This window comes from Amblyomma maculatum, chromosome 1 (genome assembly GCF_055883805.1).
Source record: "Amblyomma maculatum isolate TAMU_Amacu chromosome 1, ASM5588380v1, whole genome shotgun sequence".
NCBI classification, from domain to species: domain Eukaryota; kingdom Metazoa; phylum Arthropoda; class Arachnida; order Ixodida; family Ixodidae; genus Amblyomma; species Amblyomma maculatum.
The window spans coordinates 364972918-364995526 of NC_139344.1; the positions used below are offsets into that span (position 1 = coordinate 364972918).

Here is a 22609-nt window from a genome sequence, read left to right on the forward strand (position 1 = left end):
CGTCTTTTTCTCGTTTCTCATCGTTTAACCGTTAGCCCGGCCACGGGAGGGAGTGATGTAAAAAAAGAACCACGCGGAAAAAGAAAACTGAATCGAGTAGTCAGTGTCGCTTATATTTGAATATATCAAGTGTTCGATTCGCGCACTCTGCGGCTTGCTTGATCGCACGTTGAGTGCTGTCGAACGTGCGCACATGAAAAAGGGGATGAAATATGCAAGTGCAGTGCGTCACAGCGCGTATCCTTAATATTGTCACGGACAACAGGGCTAGACGTGACTAAAACGACGGGACGAAGCTGTACCAGCAGGCAAAGTTCGGCGCACAGCACGCGAGTCAACTTCAGTGTGCTCTTCTTCCAGGCGCAGCAAGAACATGGGGACACCAGGTGACAATATATAGAGATAATCTTTAATGATGTGAATTAGGGGTGGGGTCGGCTGGAGCAAAATATATGAATCAGTCAAGGATTTTTTATTTTTTTTAAAGAGGTACCAAAGGCCATGAGTGTGGGCTACAATCGGGGTGACGGTGGGGAGGAGGGGATCTCTCAGTTGCGGACGCACTGCATGGTACTGCACACGGCTACATTTCACTCCATGCTGGTTTACGGGCTGGGGATTGCATGCACGGGACGAACTCCATAGGCTTATAAATAGGGGCGGAAAGATATTTGTAGCGGTTCAGCTAGTCCCCTCATCCTGTAGTGATGGACGTGTGGAGGCCGATGTCGAACGCATGCTGCGTCCGTTTATCTCGTCCGCTACTTGACGCTGTAGCAGGATAGGAGGAAACGACAACAATGGAAAAGGAGACTATGGCAGGTGACGAAGTCATGAAAGGTAGGCTCCTCACTGTGCAATAAGCTTAGCACTCAACGTACAGCCTTTCTCAGAAATGTAGAGCCCGCGAGGTTTGCATCCAATCAGAACTTCTATCTGGTCTCGTTGCTCATCTCCGTGGCGTTAGTCTCGTCCTCACCTTTCTCGAGCTTGGGTATTCGAGATCTTAGGCATTCCGGGAGTTCTTTCAGGAGTCCCAATAAAGTTCTAAAGGCGAACCCTTTTGGCTGTATATTTTTGACAAATACTGCCCAGTAGTAAACGAACAAAAAGCGGTTGTACGATCGTTCGTGGCCTCCGGAAAGCCTATACATAAGCACCGCTCACTTTAAAACTCCCAATATGTTTGGCCATTTTAAAGTATCGCCGAATGAAAACGCTATATACTTTTCAGGCATCCGCCCGCAATGCAAGTAAAGACTCTCCTAATTATCGCGTTTTATTCGTTTACGAGTACACGGGCTCAAATCATAATGAACAAATGCAGGCACTTGCCACCTCCTCCGTGGAGAGTTGAGGCAACCGTCCGGTGCCGAGGGCGCTATTCCAGGCGTAATAAACACGCGTACGTACTACATAGCAGCAGGGCATTTGCGCATACTTTGGAGGCTGGCGTCCAGGTTAGTTAGACCGTCCGTATGCCGCGTTCGCCCACAGCAACCCGTCGGAAGAATGATGGCAGGAACCGCTTTTTTCCCCACTGCAGCCTCAGAAGGTAGGCAGTTTTTCGTACACAGAGCTGTGGGCCGTTCTGAACGGTAACAAAGCTGCCTCTTCTTTTTTTTTTTTCTAGACGCATGAAGTAAGGAAGCGGCCTGAACCTCGTCTGTATTGACTGCTTTTTTCTCTTTTTTTTTTTTTTTTTCATGTCAGTAGGTATTTGGAGACGTGCTTTGTAGTCTCATTTCCGGTTGCTGTACGTGTCGACAACCGAGCGAAGAAAGAAAAATATTTTAAGAAAAAAAAAATAAGGTTTATGTGTCGTTGGTGTTCTGGGCGTTAAATATAGCACGTCTCCGGTGTTATTCCAGTGGAGCCATTTTCGAAGTGCCATCGAACATGTCGCTGTGCCTACTCTGCCGAGTGCTGAACGTTAGGGCGCTGTGACGGCTGTGGGCGGAAACATCTGGCAATCGCTTTTACTCGTATATTGTGTGAAATGTGTCGACCAAGGTTGGCGTTGTACGACTTTATAGCGATAACAAGAGTACACACTGAAAACAAAAGCCGGTACTTGTCACGGAATTCTGTAATTGGTCGAGAGAGGTTACGCGACCTTGTGAAGCCATCAACCTCTCTCGTCCTATCGTCGATCAGGCCGCTGATCACACAGCGCGGATTATCGGTGTGATTTGTGCCTTCACGATAACACATGACGACATAAACCTGTCGCCCAATTAGAGAAATTCGTGCCAGAGTTGGCAGGTGCTCTGACAGGTTGCAGGTGACATGACCGAACTTTGATTTGTCGGCGGAATGTGACGTCATGAGACCAAGTGGCATCAACGACTTAGCAGGCGTTTTGGGAAGTCGTGGAGTGCATGTGACGTCATCACACGTCCGAGAGCGGGCTAGTTGGCGTGGTCTATGGCGTCACAAGGCTACGCCATCATCCCCTCAACCAATTGAAATTTAATGGTCGATTTGACAGGTGTTTCAGCGTTTTGTACTTGAAATGGCCTTGCGGTGAATGGTAGGCGGATTTTGTGATGTCTCGAGACAACCCGACATCTGCTGTGGCATACAGCGGTTTGCACATTACATGGCTGAGCGCTGATTGGTCGGAGAGTTGTGTAATGTCACGAGACTAGGTGCATGACCAAGTGTGCAGACGTCGAGAGCGATTGCTGTAGGTTGGGTCCGCAACCTCTTGGAAGTGCAAAAAAGAAAATAAAAAGCGACTAGATCGTCGGGCTGGAATACGAGAAACCCGTAGCAGCAACATTGGTTCCAACATAGATTTAGATTTTCCTACAATCTTCGCGAGTGGTTTACGCTTTAGGTGACATCAAGAAAACCATTATTGTAGCAAAAGCTACCCTAGGCTAGTAAAAGCGCATTTCGCGGGGCCGTGCAGAGGCCACTACTGCGCATGCGCCATTGCCATGGAAATCAGCTGCGCCGTTCCACAGGTGCTCTGCCGCTGCGCTCGCTACAGAGAGAAGGAGGGGAGCGTCATCCCAGCAGAAGCGTGCGTCGGCGCGAAGAGGAGGATAACGGTATTTTCTGCACTGCGCATGCGCGCGCCGCCGCGGAGAGCTGACCGAGTGGAACAGGAAAGCGTATTGCCGGCATTCCACGCGCAGGGCATGAAGGTTGATTCTGCCTAAAACGCTGGTGAATTTTGATGCGAATTGTATTCGATGCAGCGCTCGGTTACCCGCAGCCTAAGGAATTCGCTTTACATTCGGTTCAGCAGCGTTGAACCCCTTTAAATTTTTTAACACCTGTTTACACTGATATTGCGGATACATTTTTATCGCCCTTCAAATAGACGTTAGGCGAAGTGTGCCTTAAATTGCGAAATCAGATAATTATTTAGCATAACAAGTGGCGTGCTGCGCCGCCTAGAATACCGCATGGAGCGCCGTTTGGAAAGCTTTAATTTTAGATGGCTGCCTCGCGTTTTTTGAGCGGATATTTGGGATCAGGTGCTGTATCGTTTATGGGTAGTTGTTTTTTGTAATCAAACGCGTGGTAGGCAAGCGATAACAATTTGCTTCTAGCATCTCCATGCATGACAGCCTAGCAATCAGCTGTCACATCCCGCCCCGCGGTACGGTGATTCGCCACCACTACGGCGGGTTCGAGCCGCGTGAATTTTCTGCACAGTGAGTTTAATACCCCAAGTCTCCTGAACGGTGAAGCGCTCCACAGGCGTACAGTGTCGAAAATCACTACATGGGGAGAGAGAACGCATGCATGGGAAGGCAAACGGCTAGTTCACCTTGTGTGGCTTTACTACCATTGCCTGGGAGCGGTAGGTAGTTCGCAATGGCAGGTCGGCCGATAAGTTCATGGCTGGGATCGCGTCTCCTGAAGCGTAATGACCTTCGGACGTGTTCAGCTCTATCGTCGCCAAAATTGTGAAGCAATTTCCGGAAAAGCCTTCCCGAACTATTGAGAGAGGCGTCTATCTTGAGCAGTGCTTCGTGCATCCTTATCGTCACGAGTTGCAGGGTTAGAGTGCCGCCGCGGTGCCAGTCGGTTTCAATAATTGTAATTCGCGAATACGTCCGGGCACCGGTAACGTAAACGAAACCGTACTAGAAATAATTGAAACGTTCAATAAAACAATTTTGACACACACGAGCGCGCACACCGCGCACACCGCTCCGCACCGCTCCGCACGCACCGCATGCACCGCACGCACCGCATGCACCGCACGCACCGCATGCACCGCACCGCACCGCACCGCACCGCATCGCACCGCACGCACCGCAACGCACCGCACCGCACCGCACACATCACACCGCACCGCGCGCGCGCATGCGTGCACGCGCACGCACGCACACGCACGCACGCACGCAAACACGCACACACAAAAGTGTGAAACTAAAAACGGTCACAAAAACGCTCGAACGCAAACAAAAGCAGTCTCGTTAGTTGGGCGCGCCCACGCAAGCCCAGAAAAAATAGCTGTGCCCCGGCGCTGCCGTAATTGGCCGTTCAATTAATGTTCCTCATCGATCTCGCGCGCGCAAAACATGTTTTCGTAATCTATCGAAATGCAGTCGAGTAAAGCGGTGCAAGGGTTTCTTTTGTTCGCAGCGACTGAGTTCTGCAGGGACGCTAGCGAGAATCTCTTTCTTTGATTGTGCTGCTGCTGTGGCAGCCCGGTTGAAAAAGATCCCAACCCGCAATAAATTCCTCCTGCGCTCCTCGCTCGATTTTCGGTATGTGGCTGCGAAGCAGGTTTACAGCGGGTATTTTAATTTCTTCAGCGGGCTGGCATCCTTCTCTTGGAACAAGCGATTGCGGACCCGTTTGTGTTTACGTTTTCTAGAGCCGACGTGAAAAGACGCCCATCTTATTGCCTCTCGAGATATCCGTATTACGAGGAGGAAATGCTTTGAGCGCCGACTCGAAATGACTTAATTTTACCGCTAGGGGTTTTATTGGAGTCTCATATCGGCGAAAATGTTCGCCGATTGTGGCCAGTTCGTTAAAGACAGCGCAGCGCAGAAATAAGGTCTTCTCGAAAACTGGGTCATTTAGTGTGTTCGTTAAAATAAAGAAAATAAAAGTTTGAGGAGTGGGATTTCTCCGATCGCAGCTCAGCATGCCCAAAGTGTCCGCCTCGCGCGCTCTACAACTGCCTACCGTGTCACCTGCTGTGGAGATACATTTTTTTTAGGCCGTGGTCTGAATTTTAAATTACGTTTGGAAGTTTCAAAGCTCCCTTCGCTTACCGAACGTGAGCCGCGAAAGTCTTAATTTTTATTTCTTTTCGGAACTCGTCTACGATGTTACGTTTGCATAATGCGGGTGTTACAGCTAAAGCGGTTGTTTTCCGGGCAGTTTGATTTTATTGATGAACAAAAAAAAAGCAGTCTTTTCGACATGGCGGCTTGACTACTTGTGGATGTCGGAAAAATTTCGTGGTGTGTTAGTCGTGCACTATTTTTCAAAGTGCAGTCTGCTAACCGTTTATGCATCGCATTTTGATCAGAGATTTCCTTACCAAGTCGGACGTAGATGTCAAGCAGCGACAGGAGAGGTTTGGCGCGTGAAAACGAAGCTTCGCTGCCGGATAGCGCCCGCGGCCACCGGCTCCTACGGATACTCGTTGCTTAACTTCGGGTACAGCTGGACATGCTCAGCGGTGTTTTATTGGCACAGTAGCAGAACTGTTTGTGTACACTGCTATTGCCGCCTGGAACCGACAGTCTTTGTCGTTGGGTTCAGGCCATATGGAGTCGGTTTTTCCAGGGTTGAAACGCTTCGACGAGGTCTCATCCAGTCTGTGACGAGACTGTCTACGGGCTTCGTGTGAATTTGTGAATGTGCTGTTTCCTTCGGGCCTCGCTGGCTACAGGGAGCTGATTTATACTGTCCTTTTTCTGTCTCCGTGCAGTTATGTCATTAGAAAGGCTACAATCAGCGGTCGACAGATACGCCATCAGTACGTTGTAATTTGGCAGAAAAGAACTAACGAACAAAACAGGAAGAAGGGCAGGGATGTTTCAGTCGGAACGTCATGGTTGATTACTATTGAAATACGATAGTATTTAGAGAGCTGAGCCGAGGCGAGGGTCCTAAACGCGCCGCTGGCTTTGTTGAGAACGCGGGATATGGTTCTGACTGCGCGGGTTGTCTTCAAGCGTCGCATTAGAATGCATAGCCTGTGGTGGAATCAGTAATGTGACTACGTATAGCGGACCCTGGACAGTCACTAGACCGCAACTTTTGCGGGTCTGAGCAAAATGGTATTTCATCTCTTCTTCTTTCCCACATTGCTTTCCCCTTTCTCTCTATGCCTTATGGCACACTTATCGAAAAAAAAAAAAGTACAGATAACTGCTGTAGCAACCTCTCGCCGTCAGCCCGCTAGCGGCCTGTGTATTTCCGACCCCGGTATCTGCTTTAGACGTCCCCGCTCCAGCAGTAAGGGAATCGCGCAGGGAATCACCGCAACGGATTACATAGCTAGTGTTTGTTCGATCTCCTTAATTTGTGTTATATCCTTTATGTGCGTGTCTAACGTGCACGTCTCCTTTTATATTTGTTTTCCTTGCTGTGTGTATCGGCCTCTTTGTACGCTTCGTACGTGTTAGTCGCGTTGCTCGGTAGTTGCCCTCCTCCCTGACGTCGGTGGTCGATCGCCGCTTTAAGCGCGTCTGGCTTCCCCGCACAAAGCGTCATGCTGCGGAGAAGCGTGCTTCGCAGGCCGCGAGGGGGCGTGGTCGAGACAGCAGCAAAGCGGTGGGCGCGGACGGAGGCGCGGGGCCGTTGACCTTTGTCGCACCGAGCGCACTTGCACTCGCTCGAGCACATTGTCCCAACATTTACCGGACGTTAGATTGAGCAGAATGGTCCGCTTGTTCTTTTTTTTTTTTTATTTGGAAAGGAAATAACGACATCTGAGTGTCCGCTCCAATAAAGCGTTCATTCCGGCGGCTACATGCCGATAGTCACTATGCTCTAGCGTTATCACGTGCAAAGAAATCACGTAAAACCACAGGCGTATCTCGAGCTCGGCAAAAAAGTGTGCTAGCCGAAGGCTAGCTCCAAACAAGCCTGACGAAGTTTGTGATTTTGAGAGATGCCTCTCCCTTTGTCAGGAGTTCGATCATTTAAATGAAGTGTAACCCGCTGATCTGTAGGGGATAATTCAGATTCACTTTCAGATTCACTTTCAGATTCACTTTCAGCGCACTTTCTGTGCTGGTCTCTTGTGTTAGCGATGCAGCCCTTCTCACATATGACTTCAGTTGAGGTGCCATTTTATGTCTGTGTAGTTTTCAAGTTTTCGCACTTGTGTGCGTTTCGCGCGGGATATTTTGTTATAACTGTACCAGATATATCTTAACGACAGAGATGTTCCTCTATCGCAGATCATTCAAGATGCGGAGACTATGTCTCGGCGCATGGAGCACCGCGGTGCTTGTGCCTGTGACAACAACACGGGCGACGGAGCTGGCGTCATGATGGCCGTGCCAGACAAGTTCTACCGAAAGAGACTCAGGTACGTCTTCCTTCCATACTTACCATAGCTTAAATCGACTTGCCACGCCTGTATGCTGAGGAAAACTGGTGGGTGATTAACCAGAGGCGACCGTCTGCTTGCCCTTTTGAACGCAGTGAAACGTTTTTTCTAGCTTCTCTGCTTTTTCAAATGCGCTCATTACGGCATCTTTCTCAGTTCATGCTTTTCTCTGCTTCCATGGCATATGAGCAGTGACGTGCGAAAACATGTAGAAGGGTTAGCAGAGTGCTATGAGCAATAGCTTTCTGAGGCATGCAAAACAGACCGGTAGGTCTGAAAGTTATTATGCAGAAAACTAAATGTTCAGTAGTCTTGGAAGGGAACAGCAATTTATGATGCGTAGCGAGGCACCGGAAGTGCTAAAGAAATATATATAAAACTGGATAGAGACGGAGACCTGGGCCACGAAAGTGAAATAACTAGAACAAGAGTCAGATGGAGCGCAATTGACAGATATTCTCAAATCATGAATGGATGTATCCCAGTATCTACCCAGATGAAGCTACACTTTGCCAGTGCTCACTTATGTGCAGAATAATGGAGGCTCACGAAAGGTCTTCTGAGGATAGTGCTGTGAGGGCTATGGAAAGAAAAGTGATAGTTATAACATCTAAAGACAGGAAAAGAGCAGAGTGTGTCGGGGAACTAATTCAAAGCAGTACGAGAGGGATAAATGGACATGGGCAGAACGGCGAAAGCAAGATAATCGATGGCAGCAGAGAGTGATTGACTGATTGCAGGAGAAGGCAAACCTTGCAAGATGCGGCAGAAAGTTAGGTGGGTGAATACGATTCGGAAGTCTGTGGGGATCAAGTGGATGCAGCTGACACGAGAACAAGTTAAGTGGAGGGATATGAGTGGGGAGGCCTTTGCCCTGCCGCGGGTATAGTCAGGCTACCGATGACGATGGTCGTAGCAGATTTTTCGAAGCTCTTGCAGACTTGTACATTATCACAAATCTGGCTTAGCATCAGTGGATTCTGATCGGACGTTTCTTTCAATTAACAATTCATATGCATTAAAGTAGTTAGATTATTAGTGGCATTGTTTATTTCCTTTTAGCATGAATGACCTTTACACTTTCTGGTCCCTTGGCCGTTGAGCACAATGTGATATGGTTTGTCTGCATTGTTCTTGTCTAGCATGGTAGACTGTGCTATGGCACCTGTAGTGAATATAAACACTCTACACGCTCTCTCTCGTTTCAGAGCTACTGGGCTTTATACCTAGCTTACTATGGACTGTATCTTTGCATCCTCCTCCTTTTTGGAGTTGTCACTGTACATCTTACATAAAGCAGGATTGCTCGGCTTTATGGGCCTGTTGGCCCATATGTTCTCAGATTAAAGTGCCAGCCTCCTGCCATAGTGTCTTATGTCAGATTCATTACTTTCAGGGGGTCTGTGTGATCTGTCATGCTGTTATAGCCAATACAGTGTGAGCTGCCATTTGCGACCACAGGCAGTTAGGTGTTGCGTTATCGTCTGTTCCTTGCTTTACGGCTGGCCAATTTGCGCTTACTCTCACTGCTATGGTATCTTTGCCTTACTATTCTGAAAGCAGAGCTGATTTAGTAGTCAACTTACTGTGTGACAAAGCCAGAATTTCAATATGCACGAACACATTTCCATTGTAATTGTTGCGATGCAACTGCTTTCTTGCTCTGGCCCCTCTCCCCTCTGCTTTTTTTTTTGTCAAGGCCACTTCAGTTTGACTGAAGATGAAGCGCACGGGAAGACGCACACAAGAGAAGAAGACACAGGACTAGCGCGTGTCCTGTGTCTTCTTCTCTTGTGTGCGTCTTCCCGTGCGCTTCATCTTCAGTCAAATTACAATGCACCATCTAGCCCAACTTCAAGTTTTGTTAAGCCACTTCAGTTGTGAGCTTTCTATGTTTTCTAGCTGTCTAGCTGTCTAGCTGTACTTTGCTCACTCATTATTAGTTACGACTAGTTACAGATCTATTGCCACAATAGTAGCAATTGCTTATATTCATATACTTGGTTATTTCTTGCCGTCAGAATTTTAGCTGATGGGACTGTTTTCGTAGACTCTTGGAAAAGAGCTCCATTTAGAATTGTGGTGCATTGTGAAAGCCATTGATCTATTTTGCGCTTTATACGTGTTTTATTCCACGTATAAAAAGAAAAGGAGTGCCGACACGCCACCGTGAGCTTGATAAGTGGCCTTAAGCACGGAGCCTCGCTGGCCCCAATCGATCTCATCTGTATCCAAATGTGCAGGGAGGAGCTGAACATTGTGCTGCCCCCAGCGGGCCACTACGCGACTGGTGTCTGCTTCCTGGAGCAGATGACGGCTCCCGAAGCGGAGAGGAGGTTTGAAGAGGAGGCCCTCGCCAACAACCTCAAGGTGCGTTGCCTCTCATGGCTGGCACTCACTTGGCGATGGTACCTATAGAGTTTGAAAAGCACGGAGGTGTAAACGGAAAAGGAGGAAAGCTTTCAATTTGTCTTGCATGGCCGAGTTGCTGCTAGCCTCGCCCATCAAAATGGGGCTACTATGTCCGAGATTAGTTTCTGGCCTTTCAGCACTGAAAGAGCAGCGCACGTCAGAAAATGCCCGGAGATGGGGAAGGTAAGGTCTTCTTGGTGTTGGGTTACCCAGGTTCTCTGCTGGAGGACCCTACCGACAGATGATGCTACCCTGGGCTCGGTGGCCCGTTCAACAGAACCCTACATGCGACAAGTCTTTGTGGTGCCCACCGGTGGACAGGCAAGCGACGACTTCAAGCGAGACGTGAGCACTTTGCTTCATTTGTGTTAATTTGCCTGCACCTTGCCACCTGCATCATTTTTTTTTTTCTGAGGCTTGCAAGGCCTGGTGGTTGAGTGCTGAAACCGATCCCATTGAAGTTCATTCCTTTTCGTTTTAGGGGTTCGGAGTACTTGAGAGCAGGGACATAAATCGAATACCGAGTTTTTAAATACTAGTAATTATATTTGTGGTTCGAATGACTGGCGTTCCGTTTTACGAAGAGCTGAGCCTGTAAGGAGCAGGTCCGTGCGTTGTGATGGCAGCTACCTTTTGAGACTGTATAACGAACATGGATATAGCTAATTCTCTGTTGAACGAAGTAAATGCGAAGTTTCTTTGGTCTATACTTTATTTCTGTGGGGGCCTATGTGCATAAAGAAATAAAAAAAAAAAAATTTTACTCGAGCGTTTATATAAAAAAAAAAAAGCATTTTTCTGTATTCACATGGCTAAGCAAGTGTGAAATAGCTGAAAAGACTTGAAATGCAATATTTAGGTTGCTTGAGTGAGTGAGAAGACTTTATTTACACCGATATGGACCTCGGGACAGGGGCTTAGCCAGGGGGAGGGTTTCCTTGCCCCGCTTTCCTGCGCCTTGACCGCAGAGAAGGTCTTGGAGTAAGCCTCCTCCGCCAGGCGTAGGACGATCTTTTGTTCATCCAAATTTGGGCTGCGGATGTAGGACTCCCAGGTAATTTGATCAAGGGGATCAGTTCCTGTAGCTCCCGGAGAATCGGGGCATTGCCAGATTAGGTGATTTTGACTCAGAGGTAGATAAGGTGATTTTGACTCAGAGAGAGATTGCAAGCATCTGGGTCCCCTGTCAACTCATTATGCAGAGTAACATGAGGAAAGAAACGATTGGCCTGAATTTTTCGCCAGACCCTGCATTCTGAGGGTATTAGGGACTTATCTTGTGGTGGATAGATCCTTCTGTTTAGTCTGGGAGTCTCAGAGAGCTCCTTGTAGGTGATGAGGGGGTCTTTGTCTCCGGGTAGCAGGGTCTCTATGGTCGCTTGGGTGTATACATCTCGAGCGAGGCGATGAGCACCTCATTGCCTGGTAGACCCTCGTGAGCTGGAACCCAGATGACTGAAACCTCCAGGTTTAGCGGGTGCTTTCTCAGTAGACTGGTCGCCTGCTTGAATCGCCACCGCGGAAGTGTTTAAATTGCCCGCGCGTTTGATGCCGCGCCGTCTAGTGGTAGCAGCGGCAACTAGTATGAACAGCTGACGGACATGAGCGCGCGTGCGCCGTGCACGCCAGCACGCCATGAGTTGATTCTGTCCCGCGAAATGGCAATGCTGGAGGTCGAAACAGTTTCTCTTGATACAAAAATCAATACATTTAGGATGTTCGGGAGCGGGCGGAGAAAAGGACGCTGCCGCGAGGCAAAAGACTGGAGGCACCATGAACGATCGTGAACTGAGGCTGTTGCGCTTTAGTACTTGCTTTTTATGACAGCTTGGTTATGGCGCCATGGCGCCCGAACTGACAGACCAAGAAATTGTCGATCAGCGGATTCCTGCAGATGATGCAAGTAGTGATGATGGGAACGAACTCTAAACAGCGCTAGGGCGGCAAAATGGCTTAGATTGGGCTGGTTTTTGAATAAACCTGTTTGTGCGCGGGGGCAAAATCTCTACTTGCGTGTTCATTTTTACTTTCCAAAACGAAACGATAGGAACGATTTCATGCTTGTACGAAGCTTGTAATTAAAAAATGTAAATTTTAACACCTTTGTTTTGTCCATATTAGAGCGCATTTCGCTTGTGTTTATTAGCAGACTTGTCTGTAGGAATTTGTGCGCGTGCTTTCGAGACTGACATTGGATATAACGAACTAAATTTTTGCGCCAAATTCGACTGCGTTATAACGAGGTTCGAGTTGGAATTAAGGCATGGCTGTTGTTGCAGGGGAAAGCAGCAGCATATAGGAGCTCTCTTTTGTCACTCGCAGGTGTTTGTCCTCCGGAAAACCACTTCCCACAAGATTCCTACTGAGAAGCTGCGTTACTATATCTGCAGCCTCTCACCGGACACCATTGTTTACAAGGTATGGGACGAGTTGTCTTCGCAGTTGTTTGCGAGTCCTGTGTATATAGTTATTATCTACCTTGTTTCGGATTACTAGCCCTTCCTAACTTATTCCCCTGTTTCGTGCCATTAATGATGGCGCTGTACGCATGGCAGCATGCCAGATTGCTACGCACCATGCGATGAAGGCACATCACGACATATTCGTTTTTATGAGAACGCTGGTGATGGTGGCTCACCTTAATTGCAAACTAGGGCCAGTGGCACCATGGTCTGTTTAACGAGCTGGCTTCAAGCAATTGTGTTATAAGCCTATAATTGTCTTGCAAAGTCTTGTGCGAGTTTCTTGCCATCACACATTTTAAGTGAGCCATGTTCCACTGTCATATGCCTGCTGCTTGTAAATGTCCAGGAGGTATGTTATGTTAGCACGTGAAATAAAAGTTGTCACAGTTGGAAGCTCGAGTAAAAAAGTTTCATAACACTTATAGTTGTTGCTGTTTGCTGCTAAAAATAAATTGTTTGCTTAACTGAGAATTTTTTGTATCAATTTTTTTTCAAAAGAAGTTTTAATTCGTGGAATAGCAGGAGTTTTAACTCTGAACATTCCGGGGAGAACTACCACTTCATTAGCTAACTGTTGGGATTGCTGTCATAAATACTGATAAAAACATTCCCAGTGAACACACGCCAAAGGTCATGTCGCTGAATTTCAAATAACTTGCTTTGCATTTTTTTCTGGAGGGATGCTAGTAACCATGGAGCAGATAACTTGTTCGTAATGCTGGATCAGGGCCTGTTTGCACCTTTTTTTTTTTACTGAGGAGCTGACCATCTTAGCATTCATCAGATGTGCGCAAGGTTCAAAGGTCGATGATTCCTTTTCGTTAATCTCATCCTTCCAGGGTCAGCTGACAACCACCCAGCTTTGGCGCTACTTCCTGGACCTACAGGATCCCGAGTGTGAGACATACCTGGCTCTCGTCCATGCCCGTTTCTCCACCAACACTTTTCCCAGCTGGGAACGGGCCCACCCACTCCGGTCAGTTGATGCTGTTGTTATAACTACCTTATATATTGTATGCCATCATCTGATGTCATAAAAGATGCCTGCCCTGCATAAAAAATGTTTTTCATTTTTCAAAAAGCTCCAAAAGGTGCCTCAAGGGGGATCCCACATTCTCAGTTGACTGTTGAGAAAGTACTTTAAATGATGTGATTCTGTGTATTGTAAGGAATTGCTTAGATCAAATATCACTAGTTGTTTTGTTGGGATGGAGTATGCTAGGGTAACTATACTTTGCTTTGGTCGACTCTCGGTATCAATTGGACGCTTAAAACAAGGTTTAAAACTTGTGCTAAATGTTAAAGTACTGTTTCTTGATGTGCATATTTAGTTCAGTGTTCGTTATTCTTTCTGTTCTTATTTATTACTATGTCTGTGTAACTCTGTGTACAGTTTGCTGCAGGTGGCATGCACAGACATTTCCAAATCATTTTTATGATTCTCATCGATCTTCTGCGCTCAAATACGCTAGTTTCAACTGGCTTCCATACTCAAATCTGCGTGTTGCATCAACAGATAGAAGCCTGGTATGGAAGTGGTTAGGCTTTGGCAGCCATCAAGGCTACAGAGCCTCCTTTTCTCAGTCGTGATTGCCGACCATGAAGAGGAGGAAGCAAAACTCGTATGTTTGAAATGCAGTTGTTCTCCAGCATTTTGTTTTTTTTCTTTTCGTAAAAGGAGGCAGGGTTCTTAAGAGTGAATATATAGTCCCTCTTCTTGGTGATTAGTGAATTGAACAGCTAGGCAAGCTGTTCTCTCACTCGGAAATCTTAGTAAGGTGTATGGCACGGGCAACTAGCATTATGCCATCCTTGTGAAGTTGTATGATCAAGAGTTTATTTGGAGGGAGTGGAAACCATGAAGATGAACAGCTGTTCCATATGTATGCTGTACGCTGCCATATTTCTGCCTCCATTGAGATTAGAGTTCATGTGTCCATGCATTCTATCCTGGGAAGTCAGTTTTCTTTGTTTCTGTTTTTATTTATTTTTGGTTACCTTCACAAAATTATATGTGCATCACGTGGTGCTTGTGCGTGTACTGCGCAGGCTGTTGGCGCACAATGGAGAGATCAACACTCTCCAGGGCAACGTGAACCTGATGCGCGCCCGCGAGGGTGTCATGCATACATCCATCTTTGGAGACAGGCTTCGGGAGCTGTACCCCGTGGTTGAGCCGAACCTCTCTGACTCGGGGAGCGTCGACACTGTGCTTGAGTTTCTTGTCATGGCTGGTCAGCGCTCCCTGCCCGAGGTCAGTCAGCAGTCAGTTTAGTATACTACTATATGCATATTGCTGGTGGCTGCTGTGGGACATGGAATGGAAAGGGGAAAAAACAAACATACAAGTTGCGAATAATTTCAGGAGCTATCAAGTCATCTGAAGTCACAGGGGCAGCTACACTTAATGATGAGATTTTTGCTTATTTTTTAGTTTTTAATGTGAAGACCTTTTACAGTTGTAGCAACGCATACTTCAGATGGACGATTGTGCCCTGAGAACAATCTCGCGATGAAATTGGCTAGGTATCGGTCCGTCATAAGAGAATAGAACTGTCTGTTCACCAACATTGGGCACTGAAATTAACAAATGACCTTGCAGTAAAATGGCTGTGTCTGATATTGTACCAGATAAATGAAACTGATATTGGAGTGCCTTGCCAATAATCTGAAGGGAATGATTCGCTGTCTGGATGGTGGGAATAGACCCTTCTTTTTTTCCCCCAAGGCTTTGTTTATGCATTTAAACCAGAGATATTTTTTTCTTGTGTTGTGCACAGGCTGTGATGACCATGGTTCCCGAGGCGTGGCAGAACAACGAGCAGATGAGCCCCGAAAAACGGCAGTTCTACCAGTGGAGTGGCTGTGCCATGGAGCCCTGGGATGGCCCAGGTGAGTCTTGGTGAAAATCTCACTGCAGCTGTCTCACCGCAGAGTTCGCACACGAAGCAGGTCATGACTGACTTCTTCCAAGAGGAGTATGGCAAAGCTTGGATGCATCGCATTCCTTAGCCTTATTACTGCTTCGCATTTCTCAGTTTCACTTTTGGGTTTTTCGGCAAAATTTTCAGCCTTGAAGTAGTTAAGTAACGGGGATATACTGCTGAGCCGTTCCTCTCCTGCTTGGACATCCTGATCAGAAATTTTGTTCAAGTAAAATGTTCTGTAGTTAGGCAGTGGAATTCCACAGAGGTAAAGCTTATATCAAATTAATGTCAAGAAATATACTTGCTGCATTTTTTGGTTTGACCTAAATTAAGCATAAGTCCTGCTTTGCGCCTAGTCTTAGACATAAGACAGGAATAAAAAGTACCGTTTTATGTTTCGTTAGTGCTTTTTCTGATGGTGTCTCTTCTTGTAGTTGCATGCTTAATGTCAGAGTTTGTTGGGATAGAATTGAGTACAAAATTTTGATCTGGACTAAGATATTTTTTTGAGCTGCGTCACCACTTTGTTGTGCTACCTCTTAGTTCAGTCGTACAAAAGTTTATCTGCCTCAAGCTAGCATTCTTTGTGGCCAAGGAACAAAGGAAAAATAATTCCTGCTATGTCACTGACGTGAGATTCACAGTAACTGTGTGTTGAATCTTTGGTATAGTTTGGCCCCACATTAATCTTCGTTGCCTTGACCTGTAGCCAAATGCTCACTTACCCTCTCTCGTCGCAGCTCTGCTGACATTCTCTGACGGCCGCTACATTGGTGCCATCTTGGACCGGAACGGTCTGCGGCCATCACGCTACTACATCACCAAGGACAACTATATGGTGATGGCCAGCGAAGTCGGTGTGCTCGACATTCCATCGGAAATGGTCCTGCAAAAGGTACCGTTGGAGAATCTAATTCACACCATTTCAACACACACAGTTAAGTTTTGGTAGGCACGTCTGATGTTCTTGTCTGTACAGCCTAAAAAAATTCTTTAGACAGTAAGAATCTGACTCCTGGTGGTTTGTTTATACATTCTCTGCCACCCTGAGTGTTCTCTGCTTGTGGACTGGCAACAGGATCTTCGAAACCAGCTCGTGCGGTTTGCTGTTTGCTCGTGTGGCTTTCAACGGTATAGTGTGTAAGTGACGTGTGGTGCCCCCTCTGCTTTAGGGTCGACTGCGTCCCGGTCGCATGCTGCTGGTGGACACGCGGGAGAAGAATGTCACTAAGGACGAGGAGCTGAAACTGCAGATTGCCCGCCAGAGGCCGCTGGGGGAATGGCTCAAGGAGATGGTGGGTGTGCCTTTGCAGTTCAGATGCTGGTATGGGAACTACTGGGGCTCACAATATCAACTGATTGCTCTCATATTCACACTTACTCCATAACTTGGTGTCACGTCTTTAAAACTTGGCAAACTTTAAAGGACGTTAACAACTCTGTAGAGTTATTGTTTCGAGTGAAATTTAGTTTTCTGGCTTTTCCAGGCATGTTGACGTTTGTCCGTCTGGCTGCAAAAAAATATGCGCTATAAGAGAGGACATTGCATTAGAAAATATTGTTATCCGGTCAATTGAAACATGTTACAACCTTATTCTAAGCGGCAGGTAGCTACTGCTTCAAAATGGTAGAAATGTACCATGGCTGTATGAATCTGCACCCAAAATTTGGTGTCGATGTCCTTATTTTACTTGCGAAACCACTTGGTGGTAGTTACACTGCTTCATCATTTTTGGTTCTTTTCCAGCTTCTAAAAGCTGTTTTTGGTGATTGCCGAATGTTTTATATCATTGCCTGGTTTAGCCTTTTCTATTTTTTCATCTTTGGAGTGTGGTAACCTATAAGTACAAGCAACGTCAGTTTTTCCTCATGTTGATGTTTTGGAGGCCACGTTTGTCTAAAAATTCTTTGGGTGGTTTTTAATTAGTCGTAACTTCGTATGCTTGGTATGTGTTTAAATACAAGTCGAACCATCCGGATAGCTTGACTGTAGCCTGACCGTAGTCAGACTGTAGCCTGACCGTAGTCAGACTGTAGCCTGACCGTAGTCAGACTGTAGCCTGACCGTAGTCAGACTGTAGCCTGACCGTAGTCAGACTGTAGCCTGTTCGTAGTCAGACTGTAGCCTGTTCGTAGTCTGACTGTAGTCCGACTGCAGCCTGACCGTAGTGTGATTAGTCTTACATGATTCATTTTTATCTTCAATCTCATGCCCCTAGCATAATAAACTGTGCAAGTACTTCTTTGTTGGAAAACAATCTGTATGGTGCATGCAGTTTACGCTGGCCGATCTGCATGAGGCAGCGGGACCAGTGCACGTGCCCGGACTGCGCCGACAGGACACGAGCACCTTTGCCAAGAGCAGCAAGGTGTTCCAAGACCTGCGGCTACCCCTGTTTGGCTACTCAACGGAGACCATCAATCTGCTGCTGCTGCCCATGGTCCAGACTGAGTAAGTGACAGTGGGGGAGGGGGGGATTTAAACTTTCGACTAGGTTGAATACTGCCAAGTATAGGCCCACATCTTTTCTTTGTGTTATATTTGCGTTGTTTTAGTTTGTCATCGGAGTTCTGACATGCTCACAATGAGTTTCAAGATTTGTTTATGTTATGACACATTGCTCGTTTTCCTAATCACAATAACTCCGTCTATACCTTGAATATAATACCCCAATAAGCATACCCTCAAAATCTATCAGTAAGCTACCCCAAAATCTAGCAGTAAGCTAGATTTTCATAGCTGCATAGATTTCCTGGTTCAGTGACTGTTCGCTCTACTTTTCATCTTTGCTCTAACATAAAATTTCTTTACTTTGGGGAGATATAAGTTGATTAAATAAATTGTTCTTATGAAGTTTAATTTATAGTCATTTAGTATGGTATAGAGAATGTGGGAAGAGCTGAAGCAAAAGATGGTGGCTTGATCATTTCTTAGCTCATCACTGCTAAGCGTGGTTGTTATAAGCTTTTAAGCTCTCTTTAAAAAGTAGTTGTTTCAGTGTTTATGTAACTCTAAAACATAAAGTAGGCTTAATAGATTTTAGTGGCTTCATGGCAACAAGCAGTTTAGGTTTGAACTTTTAATTTTTTTTTATATATTTGCCTCTCAAAAGCATAGACGTGCATGCATGCTTAAGCAAAAGAAACTTACTCAAGCTCTTGCTCTGGGGTAGATGTCTGCACCATTGGGAAATGCCATACATACTTACACAATGAAATCGACTTTTTTTGCTTTCCAAAAATATCCGTGAATGTTTGGTGGTGCATATATTACATGGAATAAAATATCAAGGAAAGTTTTACCTTTTGATAGCAACTGCAGGGCATGCGTTTATTATGCTAGAACATAAATTTTGCAAGTCAGTATCTTGCTGCAAGGTTTATTTTTACGTTTTATAATCACGGTAACCTTAGCTAATTTGGTTGATGTTTGATACAGAGCAACAGTATGGGTATCTGTTGGGTGCATCATAGTAGAGGGCTTTGAAAAAATTCATGGGGGACACTTAAGCTCGCCTGTAAAAATATGACGTGATATTATAAGCTACCGGCCAACATATAAAGCCCCGCTTTAGCCGAGCCAGGTAAACGTGCCTACGTGGCCTAGGGATGCCTTAATGCTATCACGTTAATAATGTGATTGCGTTAAAGGCTTCTTTCTGCAGGAAATCCGGCATTAGCGACTTGAGCGAAAAAGGGAGGTGGTAGTTGGCAGGCGACTTGGCAGGGCACTGATTCACTGATGAGTTATGGACTGTAACTACACCACATTGCTGTCGCAAAGTTAGGAGGCGTTGCCAAATTAGCTTAGTCATTTAAGGTGGGAGGGTGAAATTGGAATCAACCTTCCAGGGTTCTTGGAGGCCGAGTCAGGCACTCTGTTTTCAGGTCACGCAAACACATTCCTATGGCTTAATTAAAGCGTGGCATTACGTTTATGTAGGTTGGTCACTTGTGACTGGTAGCTGGTTAATGTGGTAGTTTAGGACTTTATGCTAAGAATGTGTGAGATACAGTCTAACCCGGATATATGGAACTTGAAGGGGATCATGATATATTGATAATTTGATATGCAGATATCGCTTGAGACATTGCTTGCGATCGTGAAACGTCATACCGTATCTGTTGCGTAATCAACCCACTAGCATAATGAACCCACCCTCTACTTTTGCCTTCGTGAATTTGAAAAAAAAAAAAAAAAAGCGTTCAGGCTGGTTCACATGCAAGCGATTGAACGAACTCAGCGACGAGTGGCAGCAACAGAGCGAAAAATTTCCAACTTATTGGAACTGCGTCGCTTGAGCTGCTCGAGCTGCCACGTGAGCTCAAAACAATTTTTGCATCGCTGCAGCAGAAATCGTGATCATTTTCGCTTGCATGTGAAACAGCCTTTAGTTGGTGGTGCGTCCCTTGATTTCAGCAGTCGCATCTACAGCTCATTTATTGGCAGCGCGCCAAGGTGCTGCACAGTGATGTCACGGTATGTTTATCTTTTGACTATACTTTTGATAGCTCCTGTGGTGGCGGGGAGCAAACTTGGCAGAGTGCCCGTGATGGCTTCGTTGCACAAGCCTGGTTCAATTTACCACACCGCACTTGGAGCGGGCGCAGTCCACTGCCACAAAATCATTAAAATGCGTGATAGCTGCAAATGCCGTTTGAAGCGAACAGTGCTAAAAGCCGGTGTCATGATTGCACCTGACCACGTGCTTTTGTTGATTCAAAGGATGCAAGGATGAACGAATTCTCTCAATAATTAATTGGTTCACAGGAAGGGAAAGGCGCAGTATCTGTCACACTTGTTTTGTGGACACCTGAACCATGCCATAAGGGAAGGGAGGAAGGTGGGAGTGAAAGTGGAAAGAGAGAAAGGGGAGCCGTAGTGGAGAGCTGCGGAGTAATTTAGACCACCAGGGGATCTTTAACGTGCGCTGACATCGCACGGCATACGGACGCCACTTCGTTTCGCCTCCATCGAAACGCAGCCGCCATGGTCGGGTTCGAACCCGGTTACTCCGGCACAGTAGTCGGGAGTCTTACCACTGTACCACTCTGGTGGCGCCGTGTTTTTTTTTTTTTTTTTTCGAACTCTTGCAAAAAAAATAAAAATAATCTGCAGTGTCTTAATGAGTTGCCATAACTTATGCTACGCCACATGTTCAGCACGACAAGGATGGTTGACTTCCGCAAAAAAAGAAAGAACCTGCCGCTTCTTAACGTCCGCAGCCACCATAGCTTACGCACGTTCAGCAAGACGACATGATGCACGCATTGCACGTCAGCCACCGTATGTAGTGGGTTCACAGCACACCCTGGATAAAATGTCAGACATTCTGTCTGCCGCGGGCTGAGCTAGCTTGTCAGCGCATGCGTAATGAGTGCTGCTGCGCACGAAGATCGGAAAAGAGAAAGGAAAGAGATAAAGAAAGCTCGACAGAAGAATGGCCACATTCTTACGCTTCGTTCTGTCGCGTTCTTCCCCTCTCCCAAACACCGCGGCTGCATTGGCTGCATCTGCTTCGTACCAGTCGTTGCCAAACCAGTTCCCTCTCGTTCCTTCGCGCACATGGCTTGCAAGCGTCACATGCTGGTGCGTAGCAAACGATCACCGCAGATGCGCGCGCCTTTGGGGAAAGGATGCAGCGCCAACTGTTATCTCTCAGTCCTTCCGCGCGTGGCTTGAAAACGTCAACTGGCAAACGGCCGAGGGGGACGTGATCGTTTTTGGGGAAGGCGCCTTCCAGTGCGTAGTGCAGAGTTTGATATATGGAACGCCCGGTGAAACTGAGTGCAATATATGACGCAGCTTTGCTATACTTTTGCACGGGATTTTCAAGGCGATATTCTGTGAGTTTGATATAACCGAAATTCGAACTATGTGGGTTTTATATATCCGGGTTCGACTGTATTGGACGCAAGTTAAAGAAGTGGTAATTAAACAAGCAAAAACTTCATGTATGCGGACGAGGAACCACGAGGGGAGGCACACACATGAACTGTTAATTCTTGTGCGCCATACCATAAAAAGGAGAGATTAAATGTCCTCAATATTTTTTGATGCCTGGGATTCTTCAGCATGTGCCAAAAGTCCACGTGCGTGCAATATTGAGTCTGGCGTGATTGAATGTTATTGCAGTGGCGACAGTTTAGACTCTGCACGTTGGGCAAAAAATTGTGCCATATGGGAAAAAGGGCTGGTTGGCAGCACCTGAGGAGTACATGTGCTGAGGCTTACAGTAGGTGGACAGGGATATCTCCGAGTTATTTGTGAGGAAAAAGTAAAACAGGCAAGGTGACAGTTCTTGGGAACAACATTGAAGAAGGGATTCATCATTGCTATGACAGAGGCATACACTGGTACTATCCTGCAAGGGGCATTTTCTGCCAGCTTGAAAAAAAGGATTTGAGAGAAAGGGTGCCAAAATTCAAGTTCGAACAGGAAAAAGAAAACTGGAATGCTGCAGTCGAGAGTGGTTTCTTTGATCTACGTTACTTATGCTTCAATACGTTGTCGAGAGGACTGTTTTTGGTGGACTAATGCAGTTTTTAACACCATAACTTTTCCGTTTTTAAATGGAAGTCCAGTTACTCTTTCCTTGTTGCTTTTTTGTTTTGCATCAGCTTTGACTGCATTGATAACTTGTGCAGCCTAGCAGCCGCATGCACTGCTCAGGCATTATCATTGTTTCACACTAAAGGGACTCTGAGGACAAACTGAAGTTGACCCTTATTGATTGGTTGCCCTATTCCAACGACACACAAGATACTTTCACTGAAAATGAAGTTTATACAAGCTATAAAAGGACTGCAAAATGAAGTGCAAATATGGCAACCTCCAGCCATTCTCTCAAGCTGACTGTGGCTACCTAGAAATGGCCTTTCTTTTCCTGAAATGCCTGTGGTTAGGCTTCATTGTTATTTTCAGTACATTATTACCGAGTCCCTTTCTGTCTTGACATAATGAGTTTGTATCAGATGGCAGGAAAAAAAATTTTTAAATTAATTCTCTCAGCTTAAATGCATCTTCTGTTGTTGCACAAACATCAGTGGATCGACAGATTTCTGCTTTTAATGAAAATTGCGCAAAGGTGTCCTCAGTGTCCCTTTCGGCTCGTTGAACTAGTTCTAGGCTAAAATCTGTACAAACGCCCCTCGTGTCAGCATCGTCGATGGCGCATCGTTGGAAGCGGGCAGGCGGTGTCAGTTGTGTTTGTAAATGCAGTGGGGCCTCATAAAGGCGCAGTTTGCACCCCCGG

At 46.3% G+C, this 22609-nt stretch overlaps 1 protein-coding gene across 1 annotated transcript in view; it reads left to right on the plus strand.

The window, feature by feature from the left end:
* The window catches only part of LOC146208018 (uncharacterized), a 153307-nt gene that overhangs the window by 82908 nt on the left and 47790 nt on the right, over positions 1-22609 (plus strand). The window contains exons 3-12 of the mRNA XM_084591702.1: positions 7398-7528; positions 9793-9919; positions 10175-10306; positions 12284-12379; positions 13266-13402; positions 14476-14680; positions 15207-15318; positions 16094-16248; positions 16526-16648; positions 17630-17805. Of these exons, the coding sequence (XP_084447828.1) occupies positions 7398-7528; positions 9793-9919; positions 10175-10306; positions 12284-12379; positions 13266-13402; positions 14476-14680; positions 15207-15318; positions 16094-16248; positions 16526-16648; positions 17630-17805 (1394 nt within the window). The remainder of the gene's footprint in view (positions 1-7397; positions 7529-9792; positions 9920-10174; positions 10307-12283; positions 12380-13265; positions 13403-14475; positions 14681-15206; positions 15319-16093; positions 16249-16525; positions 16649-17629; positions 17806-22609) is intronic.